At 36.9% G+C, this 15,209-nt stretch overlaps 3 protein-coding genes across 5 annotated transcripts; 1 reads left to right on the forward strand and 2 right to left on the reverse strand.

The window, feature by feature from the left end:
* On the forward strand, nucleotides 1-2,807 carry LOC130944850 (cleavage and polyadenylation specificity factor subunit 3-I). Its single transcript, XM_057873412.1, has 2 exons — nucleotides 1-699; nucleotides 1,055-2,807. Exons 1-2 carry the CDS (start codon nucleotides 229-231, stop codon nucleotides 2,687-2,689), a joined length of 2,106 nt encoding a protein of 701 aa, XP_057729395.1. The 5' UTR covers nucleotides 1-228; the 3' UTR covers nucleotides 2,690-2,807.
* Nucleotides 2,808-2,908: 101 nt separating this feature from the next.
* Nucleotides 2,909-6,855, reverse strand: LOC130944457 (L-2-hydroxyglutarate dehydrogenase, mitochondrial-like). Its single transcript, XM_057872788.1, is given in 8 exon segments — nucleotides 2,909-3,312; nucleotides 4,211-4,370; nucleotides 5,332-5,575; nucleotides 5,578-5,770; nucleotides 5,883-6,164; nucleotides 6,414-6,512; nucleotides 6,514-6,638; nucleotides 6,852-6,855. Coding segments are annotated over 8 exon segments (1,173 nt in total). The 3' UTR covers nucleotides 2,909-3,246.
* Nucleotides 6,856-9,449: 2,594 nt separating this feature from the next.
* On the reverse strand, nucleotides 9,450-14,401 carry LOC130944851 (bifunctional dihydrofolate reductase-thymidylate synthase-like). 3 transcript variants are annotated; one of them, XM_057873413.1, is made up of 13 exons: nucleotides 13,898-14,394; nucleotides 13,187-13,267; nucleotides 12,413-12,954; nucleotides 11,931-12,327; nucleotides 11,814-11,858; nucleotides 11,532-11,597; nucleotides 11,128-11,189; nucleotides 10,962-11,036; nucleotides 10,706-10,871; nucleotides 10,454-10,577; nucleotides 10,070-10,176; nucleotides 9,824-9,967; nucleotides 9,450-9,729 (listed from the first exon to the last, which is right to left on the reverse strand). In XM_057873413.1, exons 3-12 carry the CDS (start codon nucleotides 12,865-12,867, stop codon nucleotides 9,857-9,859), a joined length of 1,608 nt encoding a protein of 535 aa, XP_057729396.1. In that variant the 5' UTR covers nucleotides 12,868-12,954; nucleotides 13,187-13,267; nucleotides 13,898-14,394; the 3' UTR covers nucleotides 9,450-9,729; nucleotides 9,824-9,856. The 3 variants fall into 3 exon arrangements, 2 of the variants coding, with proteins under 2 accessions (XP_057729396.1, XP_057729397.1); XM_057873414.1 differs by lacking the exon at nucleotides 13,187-13,267; XR_009072163.1 differs by lacking the exons at nucleotides 9,450-9,729; nucleotides 10,454-10,577 and having other exon boundaries at nucleotides 9,826-9,967; nucleotides 13,898-14,401.
* Between the last annotated feature and the right edge of the window lie 808 nt (nucleotides 14,402-15,209).

Raw genomic sequence — 15,209 nt, forward strand, 5'->3', positions numbered from 1 at the left:
CCTTTCTTTTTCACACAAAAATTTTCCAAAGGTATCTCATCCTTTGTGGAACTCCTGTGTAGTGTGTTCACTATCCCTAATTTGAGAGAGCATCAGCACAGCCACCCTTCACAGCTTCACTAATCTTTTCTGTTCATCTCTCCACCCTCCTTCCTTTTTCTCGCTGGACTCCATCTCTCAGCCTTCATTTCGTGACTCGGCGTCAGTTCTTCCGTTAGAGACAGACAAATGGCATCAACGGCGACAACACAGGGACCGGGGCCAGGTGCGAAGAGGCGGGACGGCGGTTCATCAATGAGCGAGAGGAAGAGAGAGGAGGAGCAGCTGATAGTGACGCCGCTGGGAGCGGGGAACGAAGTAGGGCGGTCGTGCGTTTACATGAGCTACAAAGGAAAGACCATCCTCTTCGATTGCGGCATCCACCCTGCCTACTACGGCATGGCGGCTCTCCCTTACTTCGACGAGATCGATCCCTCAACCGTCGACGTCCTCCTCATCACTCACTTCCATCTCGACCACGCCGCTTCCTTGCCTTACTTCCTTCAGAAGACCACCTTCCGCGGCCGCGTCTTCATGACCTACGCCACCAAAGCTATCTACAAGCTCCTCCTCTCCGATTATGTCAAGGTCAGCAAGGTCTCCGTTGAGGACATGCTCTACGACGAGCACGATATCAACCGCTCCATGGATAAAATCGAGGTCATTATTATTACTAAATTTCTCAATTAGGGTTTTCGCTTTGTTTGTTTTGATTTGATTGGTTTGCACTTTCTAGCGTTACTTTGTTTCTGGACAACCTTGAATAGAGAAGTATACGAACCAACTTTTAGCTACCCAACATTTGCCATTTTTTTTTTTAATTCTAAAAATTTTCAACTTTTTGGAGGATTTAGAGTTCAAGTTCATAATTTAAGGTTTAAGATTAAGATTTTATGATTTAGGGTCTAGAATGTAAAACGAAATAGCTTTAAAAAAGTTAACTGGCCGAAAAATGTTGGTTCCCTGGCATTACTCAATTGAATATGTTAGCTCTAACAATAATTAGCAACTGCAGGTTATTGATTTCCATCAAACTATAGAAGTGAACGGTATTCGATTCTGGTGTTATACTGCAGGCCATGTACTTGGTGCTGCTATGTTCATGGTGGACATTGCTGGAGTCCGAGTGCTTTACACCGGAGACTATTCACGGGAGGAAGACCGGCATCTTCGAGCTGCCGAGACCCCCCAGTTCTCCCCTGATATATGCATTATAGAGTCCACATATGGTGTGCAGCACCATCAGCCTCGGCACACACGAGAGAAACGCTTCACCGATGTTATCCATTCCACCATATCTCAAGGAGGTCGTGTGTTGATTCCGGCATTTGCCCTTGGTCGTGCACAGGAGCTCCTCCTTATCCTTGATGAATATTGGGCGAATCACCCGGAGCTCCAGAATATACCCATCTATTATGCTTCTCCTCTTGCAAAAAAATGCCTGACTGTGTATGAGACATACACCCTTTCCATGAATGATAGAATCAAGAATGCAAAGTCGAATCCATTTGCTTTCAAATACATATCGGCTTTGAGCAGCATTGAAGTCTTCAAAGATATAGGACCATCTGTGGTGATGGCAAGCCCTAGTGGTCTTCAGAGTGGGTTGTCACGGCAATTGTTCGATATGTGGTGCTCTGATAAGAAAAATTCTTGCATTATACCGGGGTATGTGGTTGAAGGGACATTGGCAAAAACCATCATCAGTGAACCCAAAGAGGTCACTCTCATGAACGGGCTCACTGCACCTCTCAACATGCAGGTGCACTACATTTCCTTTTCGGCTCATGCTGATTCTGCTCAAACAAGTGCATTCTTAGAAGAGCTCAATCCTCCTAACATAATTCTTGTTCATGGGGAAGCTAATGAGATGGGAAGGCTCAAACAGAAGCTCATGAGTCAATTTGCTGATCGGAACACTAAGATTCTTACTCCAAAAAACTGTCAATCTGTTGAGATGTATTTCAATTCACAGAAAATGGCAAAAACCATTGGCAAGCTTGCTGAAAAAACGCCTGAAGCCGGTGAAACTGTTAGTGGTCTGCTAGTGAAAAAAGGCTTTGCATATCAGATAATGGCACCTGATGATCTCCATGTCTTCTCACAGCTATCGACAGCAAGCATTGCTCAGAGGATCACCATCCCATATTCAGGTAACTTTAGTATTGTACAGCATAGACTAAAACAGATATATGAGAGTGTGGAGTCCTCTGTGGATGAAGAATCTGGAGTTCCAACATTGCAAGTCCATGAGTGCGTGACGGTGAAGCATGAGTCCGAGAAGCATGTTTCTCTGCACTGGTCATCCGATCCCATCAGTGACATGGTATCAGACTCCATTGTTGCTCTAATTTTAAACATCAGTCGCGATGCCCCAAAAATAATAGACGATTCAGATGCCATAAAAATTGTAGAAGAGAATGAGAAGAAAGCAGAGAAGGTTATGCATGCACTTCTCGTCTCGCTCTTTGGAGATGTGAAGATTGGAGAAAATGGGAAGTTGGTGATTAACATTGATGGCAATGTGGCAGAGCTCAATAAAGAAAGTGGAGAAGTTGAGAGTGAAAATGAAGGCCTTAAGGAAAGAGTTAAAACCGCATTTCGGCGTATTCAAAGTTCTGTGAAGCCGATTCCACCTTCTGCAGCGTAGTTCATTCCTCTTATTGTAGCATGACTAACAGGAACTTAGACTCACCGTTATTTGCTGTTATTTTGCAGAACTGAAGAATGTCAAATGTTTAATCATTACCTCTAAATTTATTTTGTTATTTTGTCTTTGTCTCTTTGCTGCTTCGCTAATCGCCATGATACTTGGATTTTAGTTGAAGTTTTTGTTTGCATATTTTAAATTTGATTGAGCCTCGCGCGGTTCCCTTCGTTGACTGATATTGAATTGGTTACCAACTTGCATAGAAACATTAGAAATAGATTTTAGAAATGAGATTTGGCTGGAAAAATTATTTTAATTTTTGTGAATAATTAAGGTGGATAACAGTCACTTTTATGTTGACTTTCTGGAAATTCTGATTAAATTTAAAGCTACTAGTCTACTACACTTGTATATATACCGTACAGTCCAAACTGTATACAACTCGCTGCTATAAATAGCATCATTTTTTTTTCCATAAAATAATCACCTTATATACCATCTTAGCTGATACTTTGTTTTAAGAAATGTCAAGTATTTTGAAGTTCCACACAGCATCATCATCCCAAAAATCTAGTAACTACAAGAAGATTAACAAGACCAGGTATTCCGTGAATATTCTCCCCCTGCATAAAAGAGAGAAATCAATTAAGCCAGAATGCTAAAAATTTTGTTCAAATGTGGAAAATTCCCTCACAACCTCGTGTACTGGTGTATATTACATCACAACAGTGAGTAACTAATTAGAGTAACAATGCATGCATGCACTAACGCACAAGCAGCTCAATCACTGTGTTTAGTTTGTAGAAAAATGAAGAGAAGGAAAAATGGAAGCTGAATTGCTTAAGTTCAATAGCTTGAGAATAATCATATACACCCATCGCCATCAGCACTATATATTGATCAATGGGAATTACACTCTATTATTGTCAATGTCATATTCTTATCAATTCTGATACCATCCATAATCACATCCTACAATTACATTAGACACGTGTGTCAATTTGACACTTTCAAATCCTAAACTCTATAAAGATACATTGGGAAACATACAAATGCTGAATATGACAATAACGACAACACAGTTTACTGTCAATGATGTAAGTAATTTTATCAGCTTGCCTTCTAGAGATGGTGAGTTTAAAACAATATACATTATACTATAAATATAAAATACGAGCAAGAAATTTCTTGATGGTACTGGTATTTAGCAAAATGTTAAAAGGATACTAGCAATACATGAATTAAAGAGGACAGAAATCTTTTATGAAATGGTTTATGCAAATGATAGTTTTTGGACACTGAACTTCAGCCAAAAGATTTTAACCTTAAAGTGGCATAAGTCAATGGGCTAATTTGGGGTTTACAAAATAGCCATAAGTACCATGAGGTAAACTGCATGTATCTAATGGGAGAAATGTAACATTCAACTATAAAATCACACAGAATATGATATCTCTGTTTGCAAATTGAGTCAGATTGGTCAACAGAATGGAAGCGGTGAAGAAGAGTCTTAGACATAACCTGTACTACAAAATCAACAGGTGGCTGGCCAGGTCCTGAAAGTTTTGGTCGGATCCCTGAATATCCTGGCTCAAGAGACCCATCCTTTAGATTTGAGTAGTACTTTCTTATCTCCGGATAAAACTGCTCAGCGCGATTTGCATGTACTGAATAATCAAACCTAGCATCAATGTTTGCTTAAGTAAGCACTGAATCAATTTATTTATTTTTATGCACGCATAAAAAGACATACCACGAAAGAAATGACAAAAATGAACTGAGTTTTATGACAAGAAGTTTCCTATTTACTAATAAGACCCATTGTCCGGAAAGAAATTAGAGCACAACAATCAATACGAAAACATAATTAATGGAGTGAAGAGAAGCACTAGAGTAAACTAGAGCAACATCGTCTTGAAACACAATGGTTGCATCTGGAAATTGTTTCTAGGGTATAAATACAGAGACAGTCAGTACACAGGCCTATTTGGTAACTAAGACATGTACAAAAAATAGCAAAGTCTTTCCTTCCTGGCGTCCTGGAGCAGAGAAAACTTCTGTATTTTTGTCCCCCAAAAAGTGGGGATATTGGAGACAGGACATTAAGACAGAAATTTCACATTTTTGTCCCTATTTCTATCTCCCTTTTTGCAGTCTCAACTGTCTCTATACATGTGTCCCAGATACAATTCATAACACTACCTAAAAACACAAACCCACACTAAATGGTACAATAAATCCAAGCTGGACATTAGTTTCATTGACAGGGGCAAAAATTGACAGACAAAGCCCATACTAAAAGTTGCTGTAGTGGAGTGTGAAAACCCAAAAAAGAAGAAAGTGCATGATGTACATGGTAATGAACAGAAAACCGTATCAATGATTCACTACAGATACAACCAACATAAGGAATGAAGTACCCCTGAACCATGAGATGTCACTGAAAGCATGCACCAGTAGGACAACATATAAAATATGTGTAGATCAACATTTATAAACAACTAATTGTAAACCATGGAATGGAACCATCTCATACAAAAGAGTAGACATGGCCAAGGATAATAAGAAGTGGGAAATGTATGACATAGACTAGATACCAGAAGTAGTCAAAAGCAAGCAAATGAAAGGGCATTAGGAAGTACTTATTCAGAAAACTTGAGATATCATCAATGCTGTCAATCCATTCAACATCCGGACCAAACTTGACCTGACCATTCAAGTCAAGAGTAACATGCATGCCAAGGCCACCATCCTCCAGTATAGGATATATTAAATGTTCGAACAGAGTGGTTTTAGTGTTAGATAATGTGAAGTAGCAACCACGTGCATAGTAGGCTGAAGGAATAACTTCACTTGGCAAGCCCGTAAATCTTTTCGCAAGTGCGGGGCACTAAGGCCTGCAGAGTTCACTACGAGGTTTGGAACTAGCACTAGATCCGGGTTCAGAGCTGTTGATGTCCCATTCCATTCTTTAAGGCTATTGGTTTCTGATACATGAACACAAATCTGATTTCCTTCAAGATGGCCACCAATGACTGCTGAATTATATGTGAAGGTTGTTCTGTGACTTTCGGCTTCCCCCTGGACCAGTATGTGTTTTTATTCCTGAGAATGTACAATTTAAACTCAAAATAGAGAAACTGATTAATTACGAACGATTGAATTCAAAATTTAAGAAGCTACAAATGTGTACCACTAGAGCAAGCATTAAAGAATGGGAGTCAACAATCCCAGAGACAGGTGATAATACTGCTTTCACACATTGCAACTCCGGTTCCATTTTCATGGCCTCAACCCCGTCTATCATCCTCAAACTATCAACCCCATTTTGAATTCCATGGTTTAGAATGTCGTTTAGCTTCGGAATCTCTGAAGACCGAGTAGCCACTATAAGTTTACCAGTTTGTTTATGTGGAATAACGTGTTTTGTGCAGTAATCATATAACATATCTCTTCCCCTTGAACAAAAAATCGCCTGCAAAAATGGCCAACACAAACAGGTATACAACATTATATTTTACGCAATGGCCAATGAGAGCATTAACCAAACATCACACAGAGTGAACCTTCACTTTGGGTTAATAGTTTAAGACAAAAAAGGGTGCACTTCAACTTGGTCTTTCAAATTTCAATTGAAACACATTAGTAGTTAATTTCAATTCACGTGTAAACTTTGAGAAACCAAATCGATTAATGATTTACCTAATAAGGAAGAGTGACTTGCCTTCAAGGAATTGCGAGGGTAATAGATTCCAGCGTGGATAACTTCACTGTTTCGAGAACTGGTGGCTGTGCCAAAAGTTGAATCCGATTCAACAACGAAAAACCTCTCTGCCCTTGAGTGCCAGTGCTCTTGCGATCGATATGCCCACAACGCCAGCACCTATGACCAAGCAATCCACTTTCTCCCTTGGGACAGAGTACGAAATTGTTGTGGCGGGTTTGGATGCTGCTCATCATGCTTCTCATCACGGTGAAATTGCTCGGTGAATGTAAATATTTCCATTTGAAACGAGCGTCCCTTCTTCTTGATGACGACGACGCAAATCCTTTCCAGCTTCTTCTGAAGCTTTGAAATGTTCGCTTCAGCATCGTTCTCCCTACAATTGGGATCGAAGCAGGGTCAAAGCCCAAACTAGAATAAAAAATAAAGAGTATATACCCATTTTGGTCCTCAAAGAATTTTAGACTGGACACTTTAGTCCCCAACTAAAATTAATTACTCGATTGGTCCCTAACAATTAACTCCGTCAGTCACTTAGGTAGCGTTTGGTGTAGAGACAGAGACGGAAAGACTGAAACTGAGAGACAGAGACTAAGAGACAGGGATTGAAATAAATCTCAGTATTCTGTTTGGTGAAAAATGAGAGACATGAATTAAAACAAGAATGAAACTCTAATTTAATTTGCACAAAGAGTAAAATTGGAATTAATTAATTGAAATGAAAGTATTTTAGGTATAAAATGTTATTAAAGTTTCAGTCTCCATCTTTAAAAACTTCAGTCTCCTGTGTCCCTACTTTTTGGAGGTACTGAAATACTGAAATTTTAGAGACAGAGACAGAAATTTTAGTACTAGTCTCTGAACTAACAAACACGATACTGAGTCTCAGTCTCTCAGTCTCTGTCTCAATACCTCAAAACAAACGCTACCTTAAGTCCTTTATTCCGTTAATTCTAACGGAGGACAAAATAGTCCCTGACAACTCTAACAGGGGACAAAATGGTCCCTGATCTCCTTTGTTTGGAAACGACACTGTTCTCTCCCAATTTTCATCATATTTCGCATAACACTAACAGTTTAATACTGTAACTACAAACTACACAATGCACACTCTATAAATTTAATGTTCACAAGAAAAAAATCCTCAACTTATTCTCAACCAATTCATACTCAGGAAACTAATGTCTATGTCTCTCAGCTAGTTGTCGTCTTCGATGGATCCCATGAATCTAGACGGCAAGTCTGATTTGTTAAGACTCGTCGTTGTTGTTGCCATCTCCCTCCTCCTCTGCCCTAACATCTCCATTACCACATTGTCCACCATTCCGATCACTTCCTTCAGCTTCTTCTCCGAACCAATGTTCAGTAATCGCTTCAGTTTCCATATGAGCGGCAACGACGACATTGTTCGTTGTAATAGCTTGGATGCGAGGTTGAAATTGTCTGCCAACTTAGACTCCGGAAAAGAAAGAATGAAGCACTCGATGTCTATTTGAAATGAGAATTTGCATATGATGTCAAAGGAGAATCTCCTCATGATGTCCTAACGTCCAACAATCTATATTGGTTGCCGAAGAGTGGAGAAAGGCGTGCCCTTAGAGTAGTTGTGGAAATTAGTCTTGAGGATGTCGTGGACATTGTCGGGGTTAGGTGATGTTATCAAAAACGTGCAAGTGGATGCTTTTGGTGGGTGAAGTGCAGAGGAGGTGGATGTACCAGTCACAAAGATTTAGGAAGTGTGTGGTCCATGACATCTTGAGGTAGGTGCGACACGTGTGACAATTACACCATGGCTTAATCTTAGAGCTAAAGAGGAGGAAGGAAAAGATGGAAAAAAAGACTGTGAAAGTGAAGAAGAAGAGTATGAATGTTAGGGTTATGCGAGATATGATAAAAATTGGGGAAGAATAGTGTCGTTTTTGAATAAAGGGGTCAGTGATAATTTTGTCCCTTGTTAGAATTGTCAGGGATTATTTTGTCTCATGTTAGAGTTTTCAGGGACTATTTTGTCTTCCGTTAGAGTTGACGGAGCCAAGGACCTAAGTGACTGACGGAGTTAATTATTAGGGACCAATCGAGTAATTAATTTTAGTTGGGGACTAAAGTGTCCAGTCTGAAATTCTTTGAGGACCAAAATGGGTATATACTCAAAAATAAAAAAGATTATACTCAACTGCAATTATCTTGGCCTAAGTTGATGCTCAGTTACCAATTTGAGTTAGGTCAAATGGTACTTGAGTGTATAAGTTCAAATCTTGCTGTGTGGGTACAGTAATTTATTAGCTAACAGTAAATTTTTTAATCAAAATTTTAATTTATAATAGAATATTTTTTAATCTGAACTCAAAATTGATAATTAATTAATAACTAATTGTTAAAAACAGTTAAATAATTTCGTGTATTTGACTAAATCATGGTATAACAATTTTTTAACTAACAATTTCGTTTAAACACAACCATGTAAATTTCTACCTTAAAAGAATGGTTTCATTTTTTAACAGTTTGGCACTTAATTAAAAAAAGTGCACAAGTCTCTCTTAGACATTCTTTATTTTTATATTAAAAATAAAAAGAATGCTAGAAGACTAACAAATTTTATAATTTATAGTTATCAATTAGCCATTATTAACAGTGTGAGATTTTTTTTTTTTTTTGCAAATACTAGTTATATTTTAATAAAAAATTATTGGCCCCTTAAATTTTTTCTAAAAATAATTTATTAAAAAATTTGTTTCTATATCATAACAACATATAAAAAATTGTACAAATATTATTTTTTATTTTTTAACCCAAATTTAAAAATTCATTATTTTAAAAAATAAAAATCACTACATACTAAATTTTTATTTAATATAACTTTTTATTTAATTATAGTTTGACTCCTATAGTTATTATACTTATAAGCCCCAAATTTTACGTAATATTAATAAAATAGAAGTAAAAAAAAAATAAAGAAAGAAGAGAATTGAACCCTGCTCTTCATAGAATAAATGAATATAAAATAGGTATGCCAATTATTGCTTACTTATAAAAGAATTTAAAATAAAATATTCTTTATTTAGTAAATTAAAAAGTTAGAGAGACACTCAGGAATTCTCTAATCATAAGATAAGAGGATATCAACTGTAGCAACGAAATACATCAAGAGGAAGCAGCTCCTCTTAAAACCTCCCATACTTGGTGCAAACAATAATAGCAAACAGAGTAAGGAGATTTAGACTTCAGCATCAAGCTAAAACCCTTCCTAGTTTTCCCACAACACTCTTCAATGGAAATTGTTTAATTTTCTTTTTCCCTCTCTGTTGATCTCCCAAATCTGAACAAACATAGCAAAGAACAATTAGCCAACTCAGGATTCAGGAGAATGGTTATCTTCAAGTTTCAAATCCTTCAAACATGTCATGGCATACCTAAGGAAGGGACTGAGAATTATGTCCTACATTTTAGATGGCCATCTTCATCTCAATCTTCTGATGAGGATTATAGTCACTGAGCTCGAAATCAGAAGCCACAAAAGAATCTATATCTTTTTTCTCTGGATTTATCTTCAAAGTCTGCATTGAATCAACAAAGCAAAACACAATTTGAAGAGTACTAAATGGTCAAATTTTGCATCAAATTACATTGTGGCAAGGATTTTCTTCAAAATTACATACTGGAAAAGGCCTTGGTAAGTTCTGGAGCTGCTCCTGCAAAGGCTTCACATGATTTTGGTAAACATGTGCATCTCCAATGACATGGATAAAATCACCTGGAACTAATTCTGACAAGAGGAGTGAAAATAAAACATTACATAGTTTTACAAACAAAATAAAATCAGGTTTTCAAAGTTCAGCACATTAACAAGCCCGAATAATTCATAGAGAACTAGGGAAAAATAATAATTCATAGAGGATCACCACATATTAGCTTAAGCCATTCACAACTAAATATATTGGCAAATAGGATTAGGACCCAACAACAACGAGACTTTGAGATTTACAAGGATATGTAGATCTGAATATATAAAGTCCACAGAGATGCTCCAAAAATTTACATACCACAAACATGAGCAATTATGCAGGTCAGGAGGGCATAAGATGCAATATTAAATGGCACGCCTAGGCCCATGTCAGCAGATCGCTGATACATTTGACATGATAATTCCCCATTTGCTACATAGAACTGGAGGGGGAAAAAAGAATAAGAAGCAGCAGAAAGAAAAGAAAAGAGGAGAGAGAGAGAGAGAGAGAGAGAGAGAGAGAGAGAGAGAGAGAGAGATTTGTTTAAAGAAAAACTAAAAAAGAGCAGACCTGTGCAAACATGTGGCACGGTGGAAGCGCCTCCAATTTAAGATCAGCTGGATTCCATGCAGAGAGAATGATCCGCCGATCATTGGGATTGTGCCTTATCTTGGTAATAACATCTAACAGTTGATCAAATCCTTGGCCGGAGTAGTCAGCATGCATATTAGTATACCTAAAGAGTGTAAGATGAGAGATAGAGAGCTAAGCAATCCAAAACACAAGAGTCTATGGACCTGCTCAGGAAAAGGTATGATCAACCTACCTGGCACCAAAGTGCCTCCACTGAAACCCATAAACAGGTCCCAAGTCACCCTCCTCCCTGTCTGTCAAACCAAGTCTATAATTTAAAATAGAAGCCACTTAGTAACTGTAAGAAGAAAAATGTACAATTGTAGTTAAGACAACTGACAACTGACTGTCATGCTTGCCTATCTAGGTATTCTCTCAATGCATTGCCATCCCATATATGGATCCCTTTTTCCTGCAGCAACTGCCAATGTAACATAACTTTCAGAATATAAGTTAATAATGATCATATCTACTATAGTAACAGAGGAATCTTGGAGAGTAACAACCGAAAAGATGAATATCTCATGAAAATGAAGTACTGTGGTTGAAAGTTAAGTTGAGAACCATTTTTTTAATAATGTTGAGCATCATTCAAGATACATTTATTCACTTCTGAGTTCTGAGTAGGGCTGCCCCCTATTAAAACCCAAGCTCAGATAGTGTTGATTGGAATATTTGGTTAATATCAACTTGTTTGTTACATAACTAGGAAATGATATGATTCATTTGTGTGAAGAAAACGATTGGATGACTATATCATTACCTTGGCATTTGTAGACCCACTAATAAACCAAAGAAGCTCTTCAACAACCCCTCGCCAAAATACTTTCTAGGAATCAATGAAGAAGTTGTGTCAACTTATCTATCTAAACAAAATGAACAAATAAATACTCCTCTTCCCCAATAAATCCTACCTAATAAGAACATAAAATAAATAAAAAAGAACAACACGAAAAGGAAAATAACCACAAGAATGGCAAGTTATTTTGCGCAGTACATTAAGTAGATGTTTTAAACTATAATAATAAGTATAATGTCTATGTACCTTTGTAGTAAGAAGAGGGAAATTTCTGCGCAAATTGAACCTCATCTGTAAAAATATGGATATAGATGTCAGAGTACAAATTACAGCAACCCACAAATATAGCCATCAACATGTTACCTGGCAACCAAATTTTGACAAGGTACCAGTCCTTGTTCTATCATCTTTGGCTGTACCCTCAGAGATGATTTCTTCAACCAGCCTAAGATACTTGTATTCTTCATGTCTTTCAAGAATCATTTTAGGAAGAAAAGAAAAATTCTTGAAATCAAACTTTACAGTATCAGAATTGTTATCAAGAACTGGATCAGTATTCTGAGTTGCACGCTCCACCAAACGCCTTACACGCACATAAGTTGTGAAAGAATAGCGGATGTTGTTTTCCACCTTAGGAAAAGATGAGTACCACAACTGAAATACAGAGGAATCAACTGGAGGCATAAATGTGTCACACTCGATCCTAGTCTGAATTTCAGTGATGTGGATAGCTTCACATCCAGGTGCATTTAAAGTCTCCCTGTAAATGAAAATTATCATCAGTAATAGAGAAAGAGCCTAATACAAACAGGAAGAATAATGCACAGAGAAAGAAAAGGATATACCTAAATATTTGTCCACCTCCTATAACAAATATTTTCTCAATTGACAAACTATAGGGAGGTTCAGCTAACAATTCCAAAGCATAAGCCATACTTCTACATATAACAACATTCTCTGCTATTGCAATATCAAAGCTATCTGAGCGAGTAAGAACAACATTAAGACGGCCGGGAAGAGGCCTGTATTTATGAGGGATACTATCCCATGTTTTTCTACCCATTACAACAGCATTCTTCTTCCCTGGATCAGATGTTGTTACAGTAACCTCTTTAAAAAATTTGAGATCAGTAGGTAACTTCCAGGGTAATTTCCCATCTTTACCTATCCCCATATCTGGTGTAGCAGCCACTAACACTTGGTAATTCCTCTGCAGATTTGGCGGTGGGTTGAGTTTTCCATTGCCATTGCCATTGCCATTGCCGGTTTCATTGGGGATTACAAAAGAATTACTGGCCATAATGGAACTCAAGAGCCGATAGAAACTTAAAGATGGTGTATCAAAACAAGGACTGCACAACCAATTCTTTTGGAAGTGCAGTTGAATCTGAAACCAACAAAGCATTACATTAAAACTTATATAATTAATGTCATTGCTCATACATATCACATTTTAGTTGGAACACTTCAAAAAGAATAACCATAGAGAGGGCAAAGCTTATTATTAACTATCACTATAGTTGTACAAGATTTTTTCAACTCCATGAACAGCATATACAACAGATTGTATTTACACTGAAATGCAAGAATTCAAGACAAAATTTGAAGAAGTAACTGACCAGTTTCAGACCGAAGCGCGGAATTTTGGAATTTTATGACCTTAAAAAGCTTGCGAGAAATTTCATGAACTGCTTTCAAACCTTCCACAGTATTGAAATCCAAAAAGAAAGTATTATTGTTATTTTATATGATAATTTTAACGAAGTAAAGACACAATGATATATATCTGGGTGTAAGGAAGAATGTTTGAATATCCCAGTAAGTGAGAACGCAAGAAAATTCTCCCAATTGTTTCAGAAGTAGAAATAACAAAACGATCAATCTTGCAGATAGGACACACTACCCACTCATATTTCTAAGAAGGAAACCTGTTAAAAAAAGAACTATGGAATCAATATAACTCTGGCCTTTTTCTGACCCTTATTTTCCTAGTCAACTTTTTTATACCTGACCCTTACTTTTTTTTTTTTGTTGCACAATGCATATTCCTGAGAAGAACATATATACAATATCATCATTTGGTTCAAGTTCAAATTTGCCTTCTTTTCTACTATTAGAATTGCACTGAAGTTTTCATGAACTGAGCGCGCATTCAGTAATGACCGCCGATTCATATAGCAGTAGTAGCAAGATTTTCCCTAATGCTTCTTCAAAGTAATATAATATTGAATGCTTCATCAATTTATCACATAAAATTAATCAAAAAAAGAGTTATTAATAAATTCAATCAGTAAGGAACCTTTTGATTTTTGAAAACATTGAAGACTCACCAGAGAATTTGGTACTGGCGGCTCAACGGAGGTTTGCGGAATTCACAACCATCACCCACTCTCCTCGTTCTGCGCTTCGATCACCACCATCGAGGAGTCAGAGCCCCCACGTTTGGACAGCGCCACCACCAGGAACCTTCAAAAACATTTCGCTGCTCCTTCTTCCCGTCTCCCCTTCATAGCATCGTCCCCTCCATTCCTTGTTCGGCGGCGGCGGCGACGGTTCCTCTATCTGCCACTGCTGTCTCCTCCTCCATCCTTCCCTTCTTCTCTTCTCTTTTCCCTCTATTTCGCCTAAGTTCTTCTCTTTTCTTTTGTTCTGATGAGAGAGATGGAAAGGAGGGACAAGTTGAGGATGATTATGGCAGTGATGGACTGATGGTAGAGGTGTGATGGTGGGGGTGAGACTTGAGAGGTAGGGTGGACTGGTTGAGTTGGGGATGAGAGGTTGACGCCGTGAATGAGGGATAAGGTTGGAATATGAAGTTTTGAAGGAGGGTATTTTAGAAAAGAAATATTAAATCCGGCCCTAAATACGTCGGTCCCTACTTTTTAGAGGTAACGAAGAATTAAAATTTTGTATTTTATAACTGAAATTTTAGTTTCACTTTTTAATTATTGAATATGATATTCAATTTTCAATTTCAAATCAAACGGAGGTTTATAGTTGTTATATTAATTACGATTTATGTTGTGATAAAATAGTCTTGGTGGATAATCATTTTTTCACAAGAGTCAGGTTTTCAAAGAGAATATTATTTAATGAAATTTGAAAACCTACTATCATATATATTTATAAATAGAGACATTTTCAAAAAGAATATTATTTAATGAAGTTTGAAAACCTACTATCATATATACTTATAAATAGAGGCTATTTGTCTTTGAGAAAGTACGAGCAATAAAAGGAAAATACTTCCTCTCTCTCTTTCTTAAAGCATTTTTTTTTTCTTTCTTCATACACTATTAATATAATATTAATATATTATCTTTATAGTAGTATAATAGTGTTGGTAAATACTAATAATAGTATTTTCTATTTATACTTTTATTTTATTACTTCTTCCTTATTTATTTTACAACACGTTATCAGCACGAAACTCTAACGAAATTTTAGAAAGACTTCAGGTAACAAATTTTTATTATTTTGAAACTCTTTCATCTTGAATATAATGCTCCTGATATATTTTAAAAAATAATTATTTATTATGGATACTAGATGTTAAAATTCATCTTGATTCAATGGATCTTGAAGATATCATTAAGGCTGAAAATAATACATTCCAGAAGGATATAGCCAAAGCCATAATTT

Source organism: Arachis stenosperma, chromosome 8, assembly GCF_014773155.1.
Source record: "Arachis stenosperma cultivar V10309 chromosome 8, arast.V10309.gnm1.PFL2, whole genome shotgun sequence".
Lineage (NCBI taxonomy): Eukaryota > Viridiplantae > Streptophyta > Magnoliopsida > Fabales > Fabaceae > Arachis > Arachis stenosperma.